This window comes from Mesoplodon densirostris, chromosome 6 (genome assembly GCF_025265405.1).
Source record: "Mesoplodon densirostris isolate mMesDen1 chromosome 6, mMesDen1 primary haplotype, whole genome shotgun sequence".
Classification (NCBI taxonomy): domain Eukaryota; kingdom Metazoa; phylum Chordata; class Mammalia; order Artiodactyla; family Ziphiidae; genus Mesoplodon; species Mesoplodon densirostris.
In genome coordinates this window covers 68421030-68441134 of record NC_082666.1, presented here as the reverse complement: position 1 = coordinate 68441134, position 20105 = coordinate 68421030, and the positions used below count along the sequence as shown (strand labels likewise).

General features: G+C 36.2%; 1 protein-coding gene across 9 annotated transcripts in view; it reads right to left on the bottom strand.

The window, feature by feature from the left end:
- The window catches only part of PTPRD (protein tyrosine phosphatase receptor type D), a 534283-nt gene that overhangs the window by 149793 nt on the left and 364385 nt on the right, over nt 1-20105 (bottom strand). For 4 of the 9 annotated variants that reach the window (XM_060102137.1, XM_060102140.1, XM_060102139.1 and 1 more), the window contains exons 11-17: nt 17354-17659; nt 16218-16411; nt 13710-13736; nt 9613-9730; nt 3209-3796; nt 2674-2774; nt 1578-1837 (exon numbers count right to left, since the gene is read on the bottom strand). In XM_060102137.1, coding sequence (XP_059958120.1) covers nt 1578-1837; nt 2674-2774; nt 3209-3796; nt 9613-9730; nt 13710-13736; nt 16218-16411; nt 17354-17659 — 1594 coding nt within the window. The remainder of the gene's footprint in view (nt 1-1577; nt 1838-2673; nt 2775-3208; nt 3797-9612; nt 9731-13709; nt 13737-16217; nt 16412-17353; nt 17660-20105) is intronic. The other 5 variants (XM_060102138.1, XM_060102141.1, XM_060102146.1 and 2 more) reach the window with 2 other exon arrangements.

Below are 20105 nucleotides of genomic sequence, written 5' to 3'. Positions count from 1 at the left end.
CTCAGAGTCATCTCTGACATTTTCCTCTGCCTTGATCCCTCCATTAAGACAGCTGCCAATTCCTACTGCTCTGTCTGCCTCTGCATCCCATTTCCACCATCACCATCTCACTTCAGAATCTTGTTACTTGCCTATAGTCAACTAACTGCACAATGACAGCCCAAAACTTTTCTCTCTGGTGCTCCAATCCTTCCGACATGCCTTCAGGAGCCATCTTCCCTAAGAACTTTCCTAAATTATGTCACCAGATTGCTACTAAATGTAAAGGCTCCAACCATCCATGAACTATGTATAAATGCCTCTGCTTGACCTTCAAACCTTTCATAGCAAGTTTCATCCAAACTTGATCATGTGGGATAGAAGAAATGACAAGGGGTTTAGTCTTATCCCAAGCCAGGAGCACAGTTCCTAACATGCAGCAGACACACAATAAATATTTCCTAAAATGGCAAAGAAGGAAACTCAGGTATTACACAGATGATATCATGCCACTCTCCTGCATAAAGTCCTTTAATGGACTGTCACTATCTATAGGATAGAGTTCCAACTTCTGAGCACAACTTGCCTCTTGTATACTTGCCTCTCACTACTATTGCCCTGGCTCTCTGAGCACGTGCCTTACAGAATCACTTGCTTCCTTTACTAATGAGCCTTTGCATACGATTTCCTCCCTCTGATTTTTTTGTATGCCTCTTATTCGTCCTTCAAGATTAAATTCAGAAACTTTCTTGATCCATTTCATTCTGGAGTAGCTACTCTTAAAATAGAGTATGATTCTATTGCTAGCACATACTGCATCTGTCTATTTCTCTGTATTCCTCACTCTATGGTAAACTCTTTGAAGACAGGGACCACATCCTCTTTTTTTTAACTCCAGGGTCTACCACAGTACTCATACTTAATTTACTTTGGTGAAAACACTTTTTTTCTTCTACTGGCTACCATCAACTAGCTATATACAACCAACAAACTACTTAATTGACTGGATTTAATTTCCACTTCAGGCCCATTGGCCTCTACACTGTGCTCCATCCAAACCAGAAAAAATTACATTTTCTAGCTTTCATGTTTCTTCTAATGTCATTCTGAACTTTAACTTGTTGAAATTTCTCCCATCTTTCAGCACACATGTAAAACAGCAGTGTCTTATACTGTTTTTTTGTATCCAATTTCCTAAGTTTCTTTTAGCATTGTAGTATTTTCTAAGAATTCCTCACAATTACAGTAACATTCGCCAAATATCAGTTATTCGACTATCCATATTATTCTATACACTATGACGTAAACTTCTTTATGGTAAGGTTCATGTTCTAGTTGTCTATCTCTCCTAAATTATACCATTTCTGGAATATAAAAAAACACTCTCACTAATGTTAAAGTGATAAGAATCTGTGTCACAATGAACTCCAGAACACAATGCAACAGAACTTGAATAACAAAACTGTGAGCCTGTGCAGAAGACTCTCACTCTACATACAGCAATACAGTCTTTTATAACCACATATTCCTGAGATTTAACCTTTTTTCTTTGCTCACATGCATTTCTATCCTTCAGCCTTAACCTTCGATCAACTTACTTTATATTCTCATTTGCAGGTACTTCGGGCAGTTGCACGGTAATCATGCCATCCAAGTTGGTCTTCCCAATGAAGGCTGGCTTGGTACGTAGAACATCTGGTGCAGTCTTTGCAGTTACCCTGTGCTGCAGCCCCCCAGCACTGTTGCCACGATTTGTCAGCACAAATGAATATGACTTCTCAGGCTTCAGGTTGACAATTAACTTCTGGGTAGCTCGGCCATCCACTTCTTCTACCATTTTCCCATCATCATAAAGAATCTAGAGAGATACAACCAATCAAAGAGATTTGGTTATCAGTCAGGCAATGAATATTTTCTAACTAATATGGTACTTGCTTATGGAAAATACATATGGGTCATTTCTAATTTGGGGCATTTCCTAAGGCGGAAAGTGCTCATAAATTCTAGAGATGGCATCAATTTTCTTTTGTTTCTTATTGTGTAATGATACAATGTTTCTAAGTCTATCAAAAATACACAAAGAAATGTACAATAGCTTAACAATATTTGGCCCCTCAGTTGTCTGTGATCTTAAGGGAATGTTCGCAGAAATGCTCTAGGTTTCAATGCATCGTCCACACCAATTTTTTCCAAACACTTCCATTCTTGTTCCTAAATATATTTTTACTTTCAAAAATCTCTATTCTTTCTTTCACAGACTTGTACTTCTTGCTAACATTTGCCAATCTCTCTCAATGGGAAACTAAAGCTTAAAATGTTCAAAGAACTCAGGCCAATTAACAAATTACTTAAATCCCAGGATACTGCATTACAAACAGGTAGAAACCATGTCAATTTCATTTCCTGATGAAAAAACAAAAGCACTAGCTTAGATGTAAAAAGTTCAACTTGGAAGTGCTAGGTGACCCACAAAAATGCCGGCCCTGGGTTTGAGCTCCTGCCTTCTCTTGAGAGGGGAAAGGTCACACTGCCAAAGAGCCAGACTCAGTGTGTTACGTGAAAGCCACAGAGAGAATAACAGGTATGTGTGGCTGACTCAAAGCTGTCGGTATGCTTTGTAAGTAACTTACCCAAGTGACCTGCCCCCTCCACTTTTACCGGTGATATCTTCTTACACATTAGAAAACAACTTACTTTGAAAGGCATGGCAGAATTATAATTCTCTGGAATCTCCCAAGACAGTAGCACTGAAGTCTTCATGACTGCTTTGACATGAAAATTTTTTGCAAACACTGCTGGAAAAGGAAAAACAGTGTATTTAAACTACTCCTAAAAACGTTATGACTTGTCCTTTTCCATGGATGGGAGGGCTTAAGCTAGATGCCATCTACTTTGATCAGAGAGAGAAGTGTGATTTGCCTACCTGTTAAGAGCATTCATTTCAATACCTCATTCTCATAAAGATCTCTCCTTTCTCTCCCATTCAATCAACTATATTGTGTTTTCCTTACCTGAGAACATTGGGGTGCTGTCAGCCAGACTTGCTTGGCATTCTCTAACTGAAATCTAAGGCATCCAAAACATATTAAGTTTCATATACTTTACCTTTTTGCTTTTGCTGAACCTATTAATATGAATAGGCTGATCAGTTATTTATAGCTTCAAAATACTGATTTCCAAAGACCGACATTCCTTTAAGGGAGAAAGGCTGTAAGCAGACAAATCCTACCTTGATCCACAGGCAGTGTCCTGAACTGGACACTGGGACTATATGGCCCGGGGCCTTTGCTCGTGTGAGCACGTACTTTTACATCATATGTGGTATCTGGTTTTAAGCCACTGAGTGTCAGAGTGGTGTCAGCTGGAACAATAAGCTGCTCCATTGGAAGAAGAGGGATATTGATATCCCTATACAGAAGGGTATACTTGGTGATAATGCCATTTCTCTCTGCCAGGACAGGTGGCTGCCAAGATAACTGGACAGAGGTTGACGTGCTGCCTTCTGAGTGGAGGTTTTGAGGGAATCCAGTTGGGACTTCTTCTGGAACAGAAATCTCCTTCACCATCTCCTCCCCAAAGCCCACTTTGTTTCTGGCTGAGAGCCTGAAGATGTACGATGCTCCTTTGTGGATGTCTGTCGCTGTGAAGTGATCTTCTTTTTCAGAGAACTCAAGAGTAGTGAGTGGCTCCATATCCTTCCGGCCAAATTTTAGACGGTAGCCCTGGAGGGGTCCAAATGTGTCCACAGGGGGGTGCCACTGAATGAGAGCAGTATTCATCTGAGTGTGGTTAATCACAAGCCGGGGTTTCCCTGGAACTGAAGCACACAGGAGGGAGAGGTGAGACCACCCTACATGGGTATTTGCATTTTAATCACTGATGAATGGGAATGCCACTCCATGGGCATTTCCATGCCTTTACTTATAAAAAAAAAGCCAAGGCTTGGTCTATATATCTTTGTGGAAACATGCTCCTTCTCATACTCTTTTAAGGTAGGGTGAGATATTAGAATTTGATAATGGACAGAAAATAGGAATTATTATTGAAATGATAATTTAAGGAGATTTTTTTAAACATCCTTACATTTCGAATCTTAATACATAGAGGTTCATGCTGCAGAGAAATGAAGCTCAGTAAGGATTAGCCAATTAGGTACAGCTATTAAGAATAATAATTAAAATATATTTAATTACTGGGTACATGCAGTGTACCAGACACTGTACTAAGAACATTACATGTAGTATCACACTTGATTTACATCCTTCACTCTTGACTATGTGCCCTGCTTAGTTATTATCTTCACTTTGTATAATAAAAAAATGAAACAGAGAGATAGAAAAATGTGCCAAGTTAGATGCGTAATAAGTGAGGATGCTATGAGACAAACATAGGTCTGTCTGAATCCATAGCCAAACAACTTAACTAGTATGTTGATTATAAGTTTAAAAAAAAAAAAGGTAATGTAAAATAATGTTGCTCTGACTTACTGTGGATCTAATTTGCATTTTTTGTTTATACCATCCACACCAGTCATCCTCATCAAGTTTTGCATCTGGTAAAATAGGAATTATATTAAGACCTACACCATATTGTTGTTATGAATATTAAATGAGGAAATGCATGTAAAAGTCTTAGAACGGTGTTTTACATTTCACTAATAATAATTATTATTAATAGTCAGAATATTAAGGTTTTTGTGGTCAGGGGCTAAGTACATAATTTCTTTTCAAGTTAAATAAGTTAGTTATGTGAATAGGTCTAATATACTCAATGTATTATTACAACCATATATATATATTTTTTAACAAACAGTAGTTATTCCTGGAATCCACAGACAAGGACAGTGGTAAACAACACAGAGCCAGGAGTTTCTTTGGAAATAGGCAAAGATGAGGGAGGGGAAAAGAGTATTACCAGAATTAAAAATAAGTTAATAGAAAGTGGAGAAAATATGGTCAAAAGGGAGGAAAGCTTACACTAATGGCAATGAAAAATAGTATCATAGGGATGTAGATATAAGTTAAAAACAAAAACAAACTAGAAAGATGTTGCGATAATATACAGAATATTAACTTCAAAAAATACTTGGTTAACCTGCTCACTATATATTTCAGACCCCAGTAGTGGTGTGCTTTGTCCAAGAACACATTCTTTGTGATATTTCTATCCTTAACCAATGAAGTAATATAATAGTTTTGTTTCACATGTTGGATAAGTTCATAGTAAGTGGGTTCATCATGTGTGGGAAAATAGTTCCTGAAGTTTTTAATGGCAATTATGTACACGTGTTGAAGGTTGACCCAGAAACCAAACCAATCCAAACCAAAAACTGTAGACTCACTGTTTCTCATGGAAAGGTGTATCTGATATCTTACTAACCAACTCTCAGAACAAACCCATTCATAAGTTGGTGAGTGCTTTAATTATTCCATTTATCTTTATTTTAAATATATTTAAAATTATTTTCATTTTAAAATCACTTTAAAATAGATATTGGCAAGTATCCTTAATTTCTCTCTATGTGTGTATAGTATTTACATGATTTGCCCATTAAAATATGTGACGTCAAGAATGAAACATTTGAGACTCTGCTGAGAAAAAAATGGGCCTTTCAGCAGAAAATATATCCTTCAATAAACAAAACCTGGTTGAAACTTTTGGGGAAAAACATAACAATTAGGTCTCCACATTTTCCAGGGACAATATATTTCATTAAAACTATTTATCAAAAGTTTTCAAAATTCTGGTTATGAAGAACTGCATCATAGTAAATACACTGTGCACCTTGTTTCTATAAGATGCATGTAAAGGGAGGATAAATAAAACAATTTAAAATTTCCTGCAACCACAAATATAGGTTGGATTGTAATAATATTCGTCAGCCATATATGAGTATGTTTTTACTATCTGGTGTTTCACTTCATAATATTGCTATGGTACAAATTTGGAGAAATTTAACAAACTCGTAAATTCTAAGAAAAAAAGATCTCATGGCCTTATGAAAATGTACATCTATTCTTCTGTGATAGTCAAAGCCTAGGTTGCACTAATGCCTTTTGTTTTTGATGCTGGCATGCCCTTTCTTGTTCTGGGATATAAACACTGTGGGCTTGGTATCATGAAATCAAAGCGATGCTCTAGAAGTAAGAGCATCAGTTCTGATCTACTGGTTCCCACTGCTGTGCCAGAAGCACCTCAGTCTGCTCTCCACTGCCAAGACAGTCACTCCTTTCCCTGGCAGAAGTTTCACTAAGCCTGAAAACTGTGAGACAATCAGCCTGGAAGCAACAAGATGCACTAGTGAAGGATTCAAGAAAGAAATGAAAGCTGAGGCAGCTAGAGGAAGAACTCCCAGCATTGCCTCAGGAGAGGCTAGCCACATGAAGGGAACACCTAAAATCTCCCCAAATGTGTGAATAGTAGATGCAGTTTAAATAAGCTAGGGTAAGGGTTATGGACGCTTGTGGTATTTCATCCAGGGAGTAACAAGTAGAAAAAAGGGAAAAGGAATGAGGAGAGTTCTACAACATTGCATGAATGGTTAAAAAGAATTCTCCAAAACTGCACGTATTGGCAATGAAACCCACTCCATCTCTGGCTTCCAGAAATTCTATGTATGAAACATTTACCAACTACTCACTTTAATGTATGGACTTATATAATGGCATGTAGGCATTTGGGTGGGAAAATAAAAGATGGATAATGCAGGGTCCTTGTCCTCTGATCAGTGCATACTCCAGGTGAAGAAATGAAGAGGACCAGTAGATGGTGCCACATGTGGAGTTGGGTCCAAGGTTCTAATGCCTTAGGGTTATTGTGTGGACCACTTTTAAAGGCCATGCAGTGGCAGGGTCAGTGGGTCTGCTTACTCCAGCCTAGGAGCTGGAGGATTGGCAAAAGGCGAGTCTTAAATACTTACTCTGGGAGTTGGAGGTCATTTTTAGCAGTGTGTTAATGAACTAACTTACTGGAAGAAGGCCCAGCTGCTCAGTAAATAAGCTAACTCTAACTTATGTCATGACATATAATCTCTTCTCCCTTTTGCCTTTTTGATTATTCTTATCTCCTTACTGTATTCTTCCTCTTAAAAATCTCTCATGACTTCAGAAATGGTACACATGTACTGCCCTTTACTTCTTCTTAGTAAGAGCAATCATTGGAGATCAACCAAGGCACTCAGTCCCAATGGCTCTAAACTTAGCTTCAATTTAACTTAGCACCTAAGTAGCAACAATCATAAATGACTGAACCTAAGCCTATTACTTCCAAATTCTCTATGTCATTGTCATCTTTTCTCTCATCCTTAAACATAGCTCCACAGTACAGTAGTGAAATTCATGTAAAAATATAGAGAACATTTCAAACCAAAAAATATGCCTAAAACCACAAGATTTCAGGCAGTAGACCAATTATTATGATACAGAGCAATGGGAGTATTAACAAAGAAACTACAAAAATGTCATAATCATTGAAACATAAAAGCCAACATTTTATTCAAAAGCATCCCTCAGGTTACATGAATCCTATATGGATTGCTTAAGTTATGGCCTGTGCTTTTATTTCAAAGATATGATTGTTCACAGATTCTAGAAACAATGTATTATACAGAAACATATCCTAAAACCAGGAATTTTACTATTAAAATAAAATTTCACGAGAATTCCTGAATTCTCCATGGAAGCTATAACTAAATGCCCTTATAATTGTGGTTATTAGGAGTTCACATCTGTGAGATAAACTCAGTAATTCTTCATAGTTATATAAATACAAGGGATTTTTGTAATACTATATAAAACAAAGCAAATTTATCTGTTCAATAATGACTTTAGAATGGTTTTTTACTATAGGTTGGCAGCAAAGAAAACTAGAGCTTTTCTCTTAGAAGGATTATAAATCTGGATTCTCCCATCTCCCACCCAGGATCAGTAGGGAGGTCTCAAGAAAATAAATGTGCAGACATCTAAATTATAAGCATTTCCTCAATACCCAAGTCTCCACTGATTAAGAAAGATCTGAAATTGTGAATGCAAAATTGTGTATTGCGAAATAATTCTGTATATAAGATCCACAATTCTAAATAATGTTCTGTACGGTGACTAAAAAATGATGAGCTAATCTTAGTGACATTAAAATAGGCAATATCATTCCTTGTTCTAGGATTCGCATCCCCTGGCGATAAATCCTCTACTTTTTTGTCCTCATTATAGGACCTCCCCATCTTATGGGCAATAGGAGTTTGATGCTTCAGGTAAGACATTTCAGGCTTATTAAGACACAGTTATAAATATGGGTGAAGGAAATGTATTTTCTTCATTTTGGGGTTCAATTTCAGGGGTTTACCCTCGGTTGTCTACATTCCAGTAGAGGCTGATTCCATAGCTAGACAGTCAGTATGTCCCCACTGAACATGCACCGTATCTCCTATGCAGGGTACTGAATAAACTTGATACAATGGTATTAAAAAAAAAAAAGGCCCAGAAGATTTTGCCTTGAAGGAGTTTTGCCATCTGTAATCCTGCTGCTTGAGGCAGTTCCAGGTGGTGGGATATAAGCGAGGCAAATCTTATGACATTTAGACAAATTTGGCTGGGAGCACAGCACCCAGGAGGGTCCTCAAGCTCACAGCTGTTCTTTGCTTTATGCCTTTACATCGAGGTGTGTTCCTAAAAAGTTGTGCAAGAAGTGATTCAGGAGGAATAAATCAAATCATAGCTTAAATGTTCCATGGGAGATTTCTACATAACGGAACTGAAGAAGATTCCTTCTGTAATTATCTCTTAATTTATTGGTTTTACAGTGTCAGGTCTTCTGACATGCTGTTTTCCTAATGTGGCCAACCAAAGTGAGACTAAATAGCATTAAGAAGCTTTTTTCTTCAGAAAGGAGCAATCTGGTATTAGTCTTTTTGCTTTTCTTCATTCTCTTTTCTGTTTCCCATCTTTGGTGCAATTTGTCCTCTTTGGAATCCCCACAGCAAGGGGTGAGGAGGAGAAAATGACAAAAAATAAAACTTTAAGTCATCAACCCAGTTCAAGATGGCAGCTCTTCTAACAAGGTTTGCTGCTGGGGGGGTGGGGGTAGGGGGGAAGCTGTCATGTGATTTCCCTCCCTAGATGGTCTGCCTTCCAGACCCTCATGGGACTTGCTCCTTCGCGTCTTTAAAGTCTCAGCTCAAATATCCTGCCCCTAAGAGATCTCCCATCACTCTTCCTAAAACAGTCCTTAGGGACTGCCCCATCCTTAATGCCCACACACCTTTATTTTGATAATTTATCACTTCCTGGCATTTTATTATTATAAAACTCATTTATTCACTAGTTAATTATGTTAGTCAGAAAATAAATTTCAGAAGATCAGAGTCTTTTTGTTTTGTTGATTGTTCTATCAAAGTACTGGAAATAGTGCCTGATACGTAGTAGGTGCTCAAATAATATTTGTTGAACGAGTGACTGAATAATCTGGGTAAATCAGGTTATTCAGTTATTTTTACCCTCTGAACTATATATCAAAAATCACTAAAGTTGACCATTGTACATTTTTCCCTCTGACCAAAACCACCTGTACCATTTGGAAAATTACTCTTATTGTTGCCGGGAACATATTCAAGATACATATATGCAAAGCTACAGTTACCTGCCCCAGTGGTGGACACCAGTTTGGGTTTGCTGCGAGCTCCATCTCCTTTGGTGGTGTAGGCTGTGACAGTGAGGGAGTAGGAAGTTTCAGGCTGTAGCCCAGAAATGACCATGTCCTGAAATGACACAAGAGAGTAACATTGATTCAAAACATACACTGCAAATGCCCTGGGGGAACAATCAAGGCAGCCACCTTCCTTCTGCGCATGCGTAAACATTCCCTGCAGCCATGCCAAGCACTGGAAATTTCATGCCTAGAGCTCATGCTATGGATGATCTGTCTTCATGCTGACACTGAAGTGGGGTCTTCAGCCATCCTAAGAGGCAGCTCTAAGGGGTAGTAGTCAAAACTACAAAACCTGGAGTCAGACCTCCTGAATTCTTGAATTTAAACATGGCTTTCCTTATTTACTAGTTTGGTGATTCAGGGCAAGTGAGTTTAACCCATCTGTGCCTCAGTTTCCCATGTGAAAGTTGGAATGTTAGGACCATCTAGGGCTACTAAAAGATTAAATGAGCTATGTTGGGTAAACACTTAAAACAATGTGTGGCTTGTAGTGAGCAATCCATACTCTAGCTGCTATGATATGCCAGCTGCTCTCCAAGTGCCTGCACTGTAGCCTGGCCCTCAGATTGTTGATGGGGCTGATGCCAAACAGTATGTATTATCACCATGTAAATATTTTACCAAATGGCTGATCTGTTGGCCCTAGATAGCCAGAGAGCCAGAGAAGTTTCTTAGGACTCAAATAGTATATTATTGGTTAGTTGCATAGGCTATGGACTAAAATCATTATAAACTAAGGAGAATTTTCTAATGATCTGGAGGCCCAGCCATAAAACCACATTAACAGGACTTGTTCTACTACATCAGGAGTATGTGTTCAATTAATTCCGACAATGTAGAAAATGTTAAATATCACGAACTATTTATCAAAACTCTCAGTTTTCTCTTAGTAAGGACCCAAAGCTGTGGTGGCTATAAGAGAAGATAATCACAGAACTGTTCTTCTAAATTGGAAGTTACATGACTCTTTAGATAGAGTGCTGGCTATTAAGTTGTTCTGTTATTTTCCTTAGTGCTACATACACGCACAGCAAAAAAAAACACTTTCAGATTTTTAGCACAGCTATGTTTTCAAATTGAATACAGATAAATTTAAGAAAATATAGAATGTCATTGTCTTTAGCATGTAAAGACAATGCAAGTGAGAGTTTAGTGAATGGATTAGATTGTGTGAAGAACTGTGGGATTTTTCTGTGCAAGGCTCTAATGGGCACCATAGAACTCACTGGTTGACTCTGATCCCAGGGATGACAGCTTTCGATAATGTGCTTTTCTCGAAAGTGCAGGAATATCACCAGTGTGGAAATTCAAGAATTTCAGATGCTATCCTGAAGAGCCACTGGAAATACTACTCTGTCAGATGAATAGACTAAATCTGGGAGAGAGATTTTATTTTCAGGAATGGTTTCACTAACATTACAGAGAATATAAAAACCAAGTGAACCACCGGAGAGCGGCATTTAAAATGATGGTACGCTGGCGATTCCCAAAATTATGATGGGTGAATGCCAACATTATTGTTTCCAAGGTCCCTCTGATATCACAGAATTACTGATGAAAGCAGGCCAGGCTAGGAGGAAAAAGAAGAGAGGCCTGGTTCTATCACCAAATCGTGCGGCAGGCAATTTACGTACCCTGAGCCTTCTATAAATTTCTCATTCATAAAATTGGGGATAACCACACACGTCCTTCTTCTCATACAGGTTGTGATAGGATAATGTAAGTAGTGCCACTCAAAACGTTCGAGCCCTCTGTCACGGTCTAATCTCAGCTGGACACCCCTCTCTCTGCTTGGATCACATCATCTCTTGGTTTACATTTTCTTTAAGCTGTGGGCATACTTGTTTACTCAGTGGTTTCCACACCCTCTGTCTGGGGTAGTGTGACTGATATCAGGGCCGCAGCTCCTCACTCTGTTTTTGTTCTCCTAGCCCATCCGCCCCTTCTTGACTTCTTGACTTCTTGCCCCTGCTTGTGAAAAGCTGGCATTCCCGGATGTTCTGTCACAGTCACTCATCTGCTGCATTTCTCTCTAGTCCTAAAAAAAAAACTGGATCCATCTCTAAAACTTAAAGAATTTTTTCTGCCTATATCCTAAATTCATCTCTAGCCCTGACTTTCCCCCAGGGCTCCAATGGCATGTATTGGGTTGGCCAAAATGTCTGTTCGGGTTTTTCCGTAAGATTTTACAGAAAAACCCGAGTGAACTTTTTGGCCAGCCCAAAACATTGTAAATATCTGTTGGACGTTTTCCCTTGACTATCGAGTGTTACCTCCACTTCAACTTAACTAAAGCTTAAACGTCATTCCCGGAAGCAGACTCCCCTTCTTACTTCCATATTTTAATGAATGGTGGAGCATCTTCAAAACTTATGAGTGATCTTTGGTCCCTTTTTCTTCTTCAAATTCTTAGCTAGTTAGTATGTTTTTGTCCATTCTTCCATTAAAACATTGATCATAATGGTCTCTTTTTCATTTCTGATGCTCAACTTTTTAAAAATTTTTTATTACTTCACGACTTAGGAAAAGAACTCTGTTTCCCTGTCTACTGTATTTTTTTCCCTCTAATCTATCCATTAAGTTATTGATTTTTAAGCTTCAGGTAATGACCCATTTAGTAGGTCATGAAATCAATTTAGCCATTCAAGACCAGTGTTTTTTAAACAAATGAAATATACTTGAATATTAAAATTTGCATATATTTAAAGGTAAGGTATTATTTTGTAAAACCTTTATTTTAAACATATGCATGAATTGGTCATGGCATATAATGCATTTCTTACTATGGGTCATGGTCAAAGAAGTTTATAAAACACTGCTACACTGTCAATTTCATGAGAAGTGATAGCTTGACCACCATATTTACCAAGAATCCCTACAAGAGCCCTGTGTTTTGGCAAAAAAAAAATTTTACTAAAGAAAAGAATACCTCCTACCAGCCTTTATCTTTTTGCTCCTTTTAGTAATTTTCTATATCTCTCCAGGACGAAGAGTTAAAGACCAGCTCTTTAGCTTGACACTTTAGGTTTTTCTAACATTATATTAAAATTTAATCTCTTAGTAGTATTTAGTATTAACTAACTAACTTGAATCCTTCAGTCCTGTCAAATTGCCAAGCTCACTGTCACCTATTATCACACTCTTGACTGACTGCTTCTGCTGTGCTGACCTTTAAAAGTACATTCCCACCTCCAACTCACCAACATACACAGACACTTTTACTTCTTCAATCCCTACTCATCAGTTAAGTTCTCAAATAAGTTTCAGGACTTCTACCATCCTGGTCCACTGTCTCTGAACTCACAGCTCTTACTGATATTGCCATTCAAATATTAATTAATTATACATTGCTTGAGGTCATCGCTTTTGTATTTTATGGAACTTTTCTGAACTTTATATCCTTCCTAGGCACCTGGACTGTAAGCACTTAGAAGGCAGGTGTCACATCTTGTGTCCTCCACAGTACCTTATACATAATAAACTCTCAATAAAAAACAAAGTCCATTCACTAAAATATTTTTTAAAAAAATCTTCACTCAGTAAGATACTTTCTGCTTCTTGGCATGACTCATACAATTTCACTCAAATTTGTATGGGTACAACAGAGAATTGCCATTTCTAGATAGAGTTAATTAGTGCCATATCTAGGTCATGTCATGCACTGAATATATAACTCTGGAGCAGGATTTATGAGCAGCCCAGAACAAACTTATTTAACATCTCTCATCTGTGATACCCCCACTTAAAGCATGCCTCCTCTAACTGTGTCACAAGGCAGAGTTAGTAGCAGCCACCAAAACAACATGAACTCATGATATTTCTTATGCAATCAATAGCATCACAGCAATTTCACAAAACAAAAACCAAAATGAAAAGTGTACCACATAGTGGAAGTACTTTAAAAAATAATTTGTTAGTTCATGCATCCAAGCAAATTGTGATGACATAGTACAAATAAATGAAAGAGGGGTATAAGAAAAAACAACCATTTATAATCTGTTTCGAAAAAGCAGCCAAAAATTACTCACATGTTCAGTAGTATCATCAAATTCCCACTGATTGAGATTAAGAAGGTTGGGGAGGAGGGAAACAAAATAAAAAGAAATGAAGAGAAAGTTGTAGCCTGATAAAGGCAATGGTGCCCTCCTTAGATTAAAAAAATAGAAGAAATAAGCAACTGAAGAGGTGTGTACAATAAAATTCCGAAGAGTATATGTGTGTTATGCTGCCACCTTCATTCCTAATTGAGAAGTTAAAAGTAAATATGTTCTATGTTGTTATCACTAAAACTGGCTAATATTTTTAATGAATGGTTCATTGGAATGAATCAATAAGGCATAGCAAAAAGCTGATGCACACTACACTGTGACATTTATTTTGATTTCTATCTAGGTTACACAATTCAAGTCACTATTTAGATTAACATCTTTCATTAATATTGAAAATATTACAGTCTCAGTGAAGTCCTGTAAGATGTAAAAAAAATTCAATGAATAGTTAAAGAGAACATGAAATGAGCAAAAACCAAACAAACCAAAAACCAAAACAACACCACAAAGAAAATCAGCAAAATAATAAAGAAAAGCCAAAGTAGAAGAGGAGAAAAAAAAAAAGATTGAGTTGATATTTAAGGCATTTTGTATCATATAATTTCACTAACTACCATATTCCCAATGAAAACAGAAGCAGAACTACAGTTCTGTAATGTAAGATTATCTATGAACTGAAGAAGGATATCAAAGCATGATGGTCGTATCATTTTATTTCTCATAATTGCAGATGCACCAAATAAAACATAAGCAGTTAGGGCCTTATTAATTTTATACTATAAGAACTTTCTATTTTATGGGCAGTACAAAATAAATATTTACAAATAAGCAAGCCAATGGTCCTTTTCCAGAGTCTTAAGGGACACTATGAATTTCCAACTAAATTTATAGACATGGCCTTCAAACCAAAACCATACAACTGGATTTGAGGAAGATAAATTAGTCACTAAGCCAGACTCCTTTAGTTAGAATGTTTCAAAACTGAAGCAAACATAAGTACCTTTGTGAGTTGATTATATTAAGACTTTGGAGTAAATACAAAGTAAAGACATTGGGGTTAAAAAACAGGGTCCTTTATAGCCCTGTTATCTTCACAGAGAAAAGAAGGCAAAATTTGGCAATCTGGCACAGCAGTTTTCAACTTTGTTCATAATCTTCCCCACTTTCATACAAAGGAAGGAATTTTCAATTGAAATAGCTTCAAATTTTCACTAATCCCATCCATTTCCATGCCCGGCTACCAATTTGCTGGATAAGCAAAGCACTCCCCTATTCCTAATACATCATCGCTATTGGAACAAGCATAGGTAAGCTAGTCCATGGGTTATGTATAATCTCCAGTAGGGCAGTTCTTAACTGAAATCTTCCTCTCCCTTTCAGAAAAAAATATGTATAGGTAGATTTATTATGGTACTGTCTTTGAATCACTTCTAATTTATTTTTAAAAACTGAAAAAAAAATTAATGTCTGTTTTAAACAACATATTACAAAACCAAATTGTGACTACATGGTTGTAAATCACTGCCTTAGGGTTGACAGAATTTCTCACATTCTCAACTACTCTTAATAGTTTTCTTAATTTGGCTCAGCATAGGGGATCTCATCAATACCCTGAGAAACTCTAATTTTTATCATTGTCATTATCTTCATTTTCTGGGAAATGAAACAATTATTTTCATTAGATATGTAATTTGGCAAAGAAATACTAAATAAAATACTATCTGGATACCTTTCCCTGAATAAGAATGTCTATTCTTCAGTGGCAGAAATCATACATTTAGAAATTAGATCAACTTAGTTCCAAATACTTTTAGCACAGCAGAAAGTAGATTTATCGGCAAAATTGCTGTTTGAAATTCTTTCCTTTGATTTAATTAAGTCAAGCAATTTTTTTGAAGTCAGAAAGGCAAACTCAGATCTAGCTGTAGAGCCGTACATCTGTATTTTAAGAAAACAGTTACATGTTTTTAATCAGATGTGTCATTTCAATTCACTTCCTCACTTGAAGTCAACTCTGATTGAGAAGGTAAATATGGATCATGTGTTTTGAAAGCTAGAATTTTGTGAACTTATCTACGAAACAGACTACAGACATAGAGAATACACTTGTAGTTGCCAAGGGGGAGGCAGAGTTGGGGAAGGATAGAGTGGGAGTTTGGGATTAGCAGATGCAAACCATTATACAGAGAATGGATAAACAACAAGGTCCTACTGTATAGCACAGAGAACTATATTCAATATCCTGTCATAAACCATAATTGAAAAGAATATAAAAAAAGAATGGATATATATGTATTACTGAATCACTTTGCTGTACAGCAGAAATTAACACATTGTAAGTCAACTGTAATTCAATTTTTTTAAAAAGCTAGAATTTTGTATAGGAGTTTTAACATGCCAAAAAAATTAAAATGGGGTCCATTTTAAGGTACAGACTAAAATAAATGTATCCTATAAAAATATACATATGCAATTTCAGAGGCTTACCTGTGCATCAGCCAGCATGACATCCTTCAGCATGGGCTGGCCCTTGGGTTCACCATTTTCCATCCTCACATAATGCACCTGGTATCCTCTTATCTGGCCATGCTGTTTATTGGGCACAGGTGAGCGCCATGAGACTTTAACAGATGTTGAGTTGACAGCCTCTACCTCGACTTTGCGAGGAGGACCACTAGGAACTGGAACAACATCATTGGATAAAAGAAAATTATAGGTACTTGTCCCACCCAGTCAGAGCATTTTCTTTACTTAGGTTCAAAAAAAAAAAGAAAAAGAAAAACAAGAAGAAGGCAGACCCACTATGTTTCCTTTGTGGAATACAAACATTTTCAACCAAGGAAAATGCTCAACCAATCTGCTCTACCTTTTAAGAAAAGATCAAAAAACATGACCGATGCCAAAAAAAAAAAAAAAAAAAAAAATGGAAGAAAAAAAGAGTATCAGAGAAATAGAAAAACATGTAAAAAATGTACAAAAGCCAAGGAAGATGCTTTGAGGTTCAAAGCATTAAAGCACAAAGAAGTATAGCATTGAAATAATAACAAAAACTGGTTGTTGATTGTTGTGTGTATGTGTGTGTGTGTGTGTGTGTGTGTGTGTGTGTTTTCAAGGTTTCTTTTTAGCAGAATAAAAAAGATTCTTGATTATATGGATTTTCTTCTCTTTTTTTCTCATATCAAAGGTATTCCATACAACAGATGCCAAAAATTGAATGTCGAGCATCAGTGTCTCTGAAATGTGCAAGACAAAAAGGCAACAAGAAGATAAGAAGGCACTTTTGAAAAGTTAACTTCAAAATGTAAAAGAAGTGACTACAAAAACCAAGAAATATGCAGAAGACTTTAGATGGAGGTACAGAGAAGGGCCTGGATTGCAAGGTCATAGGAGCAAACTGTTCTTTTAAAAGGAAGCAAATTACTGTGTTGAGATTAAAAAAGTTAAAAAAAAAAAAAATGCCCAGGCCGTAGCAAAGATAGGTCTCTGGCAAAAACCACTGAAGTTACAGCGATGCTGGGTAAAAGAGATGAGCAGAGAAAAGTGCATTACTGTTAGCCTATCAAAAGACAGCAGACCAAGACTGTGGCAGAAGGGTGCAAACTGACGTAGCAGAGGCAACATACCATCTTCATCGGTTCGAATCAACACGGACAAGCTCTCAGGGCCAGGGCCGACATCTGTGTGGGCTGTCACAGTGATCCGGTACTCAGTCCATTTTTCCAGCTGTTCCAAAAGGTATTTGGTAGTGTCCGAAGGAATTCCCAAAATCTCATGAGGTTTGTCATCTTCTCCATCCACTGCGGTATACTTGATGGAGTATTCAGTAATAATGCCATTCTGTTTTTCCACTGGTGGAGGTTGCCAACTTACCAAAATACTAGTGGAACTTGGGCTGGTGCAACTAATGTCTTGAGGAGGAGCTGACGGCTCTTATTTTGGTAGTGAGTTAAAGGAGGGTTTGAGTGAAAGGACAGGAGTGGTTGGAAAAAAAAATGATAAAACAAAAGAAAAGGCAAAAATAAATAAATGAACAATAGGGCAACAAAACAAAAATAAGGCTTTGAAACTTAAAGTAAATTTTTAAAGATAAACTTATGTACCTTGGCTTAGTAATATGAATAAACCAAAAAATGAATAAATGACCAAAAATAATTGTTAAATAATGGGTGGGGGGAATATGTGAAAATGAAACCTTAAGATAACAGAGCCTCAAATAAAATTACCTACCTGCAATTTAAATTCTTCTTCTAAAACAATCCCTCAGTATTCCCCAGCCCTATTATACAGACTATCGAACTTCAAAAAAGCTGCAAACAGTACAAAATTTATTACATGAGAGTCTGATGATGTTTAAGAGATGCCATTTCAAGCTTTCACTACTGCATTCTAAAATGAGGGCAATTCCTACATAGTATTCATTTCTGAAAAGGTTCTTAAGTGTGAAAAGTGGCAATAACTTTTGGATGCCCTTCCACCAATTCCATTTTTTTAAAAAGGGAGATAAATAAAAGCCCAACAAACACAAAAGGGTTCCCTCTGACTATGTGAAAAATGGAGTCTTCTGACCAGTTTTAACGACAAGTGTTAACCTAACACTGATCATAGCCCATATACAGTGAGCATGCAGAACGATAAAGGATGAAAATGAATAGTCCAGGATTTACCTACCCGAGGGTAATGTCAGGCTGGTTGATTCTGACTGTAACTTGTACTTACCCTATGTCAGCTTCCAGCTTTTTTAAAATTATACCTCTTCTTGAGACACCATTGCTAGTGAAGAATTAGAACCCACCAGCAAATTTTGGTAAAATCAATAAAAATCATCTATCCCTTACAAAATGTCAATAACATAGCCATTAAAAAGAACTGTTTAAAAAAAATCCTGAGAACTATCTGGAAAAGATATGACTTATCTTTCATTTTGTTCATAGCTCTTTTCATTTTGTACATAATTATTCATATAAAGTAGGATTTACATAAGAGTTAAAAGATAAACTTTCTTCCTGCCCATTCTAAAATAAACTAGTCACCTTCTGAGCAATTATTTTCCATCAAATAAATCAAACATATCACTATTTGAAAAAAAAAGCAATAAAGAGCAATGTGACTGTTATCATAAATTATTTTTAAAGTTAATAATATATATTCCTAAAGAAGAACAAAGAATTGGGATGATATATGAATATATGTTTGCATATATATATATTTTTTTGATATAAGGCAATATATATGGTAGAGGGAGTAAATCATTTCTAATTTTTTGTATTTGAACATGTAGTTTGGGTGTTTCTTTACACTTTCTGAGCCTTAATATTATGTAGTGTCAGGTGTATCTGATTATTTAGACGATCATCAGTCTTTCTTAATTTACATGTCTTGTGTTCTTCATTACAGGCAATCAAAATGAAAAGATCCTTGTACAGACAAAAAGGAAATTCTCGTAAAACAGCCTTATATATTTGGTATAAGGTTTGCAAAATCACAAGAACAACATTTTTATTGATTCTGACCAAAGGTTCTTATATTTCAAATTATGAAACTATTTTATATGCATTATCATTCTTAATAAATTGAGTTGTTCATGTAACAGCAAAGACTCATTTGTAATTCTTTTTAAAAAACTGATTTGGTTTTCACTATATTCCTACCTTCAGACCTCCTATTCTGTGAAAGTATATGTAACACCACTTGAAACCTTAATAAAGAGTGGATAAGCTTTTGATGTGTCTATAAAAAGTTCATTCTGTCTCTTTGTATGTAAGTATGTATGTATGAATATATATGTGTGTGTATGCAAAACAGTCAAGTTTGTAAACCATGCAAAATATAATATTAAAGCATGTCACATTTCTTTTAATTAAGTGTCTGATTTTAAGAATTATCTTCTGCAGTATTACTTATTAGCCTGCCTGGAATTCAAAGGAGACATACAATACTGCATTGATTTACATGCTTCAGTTTTAAAAAAGGAAATTTTATGGGAATAAGCTATAATCAGTAAGGGATTAAGCAACAGAATCCTAATGCTTTTCATATGAATAATCATGTGTTGAGGAAAAATATGAATTTTATCATCAAAAACCCTGAAAGATTTCAAGTATCTATAGAAAATGAAATGATGGAAGACTTGCTTATATGAAAGGAAATTCATCTTCTAAAAAATGTAAATTTCATGTTTGCTGATAGGTCTAAAAATCAGGTCAATAGAGCATTCTCTTTATCAAATTCAATGTATTCATTTTATACATATCTATGTCACTACATAAAATGACATAAAAATTTTAAAAATCATATAAAATGTAAAATATTTTTAAAATCTAAGGAAATAAGTCCATAAAACTGTTCAATTCAAGGTATATGGTTAATAGCCTAATT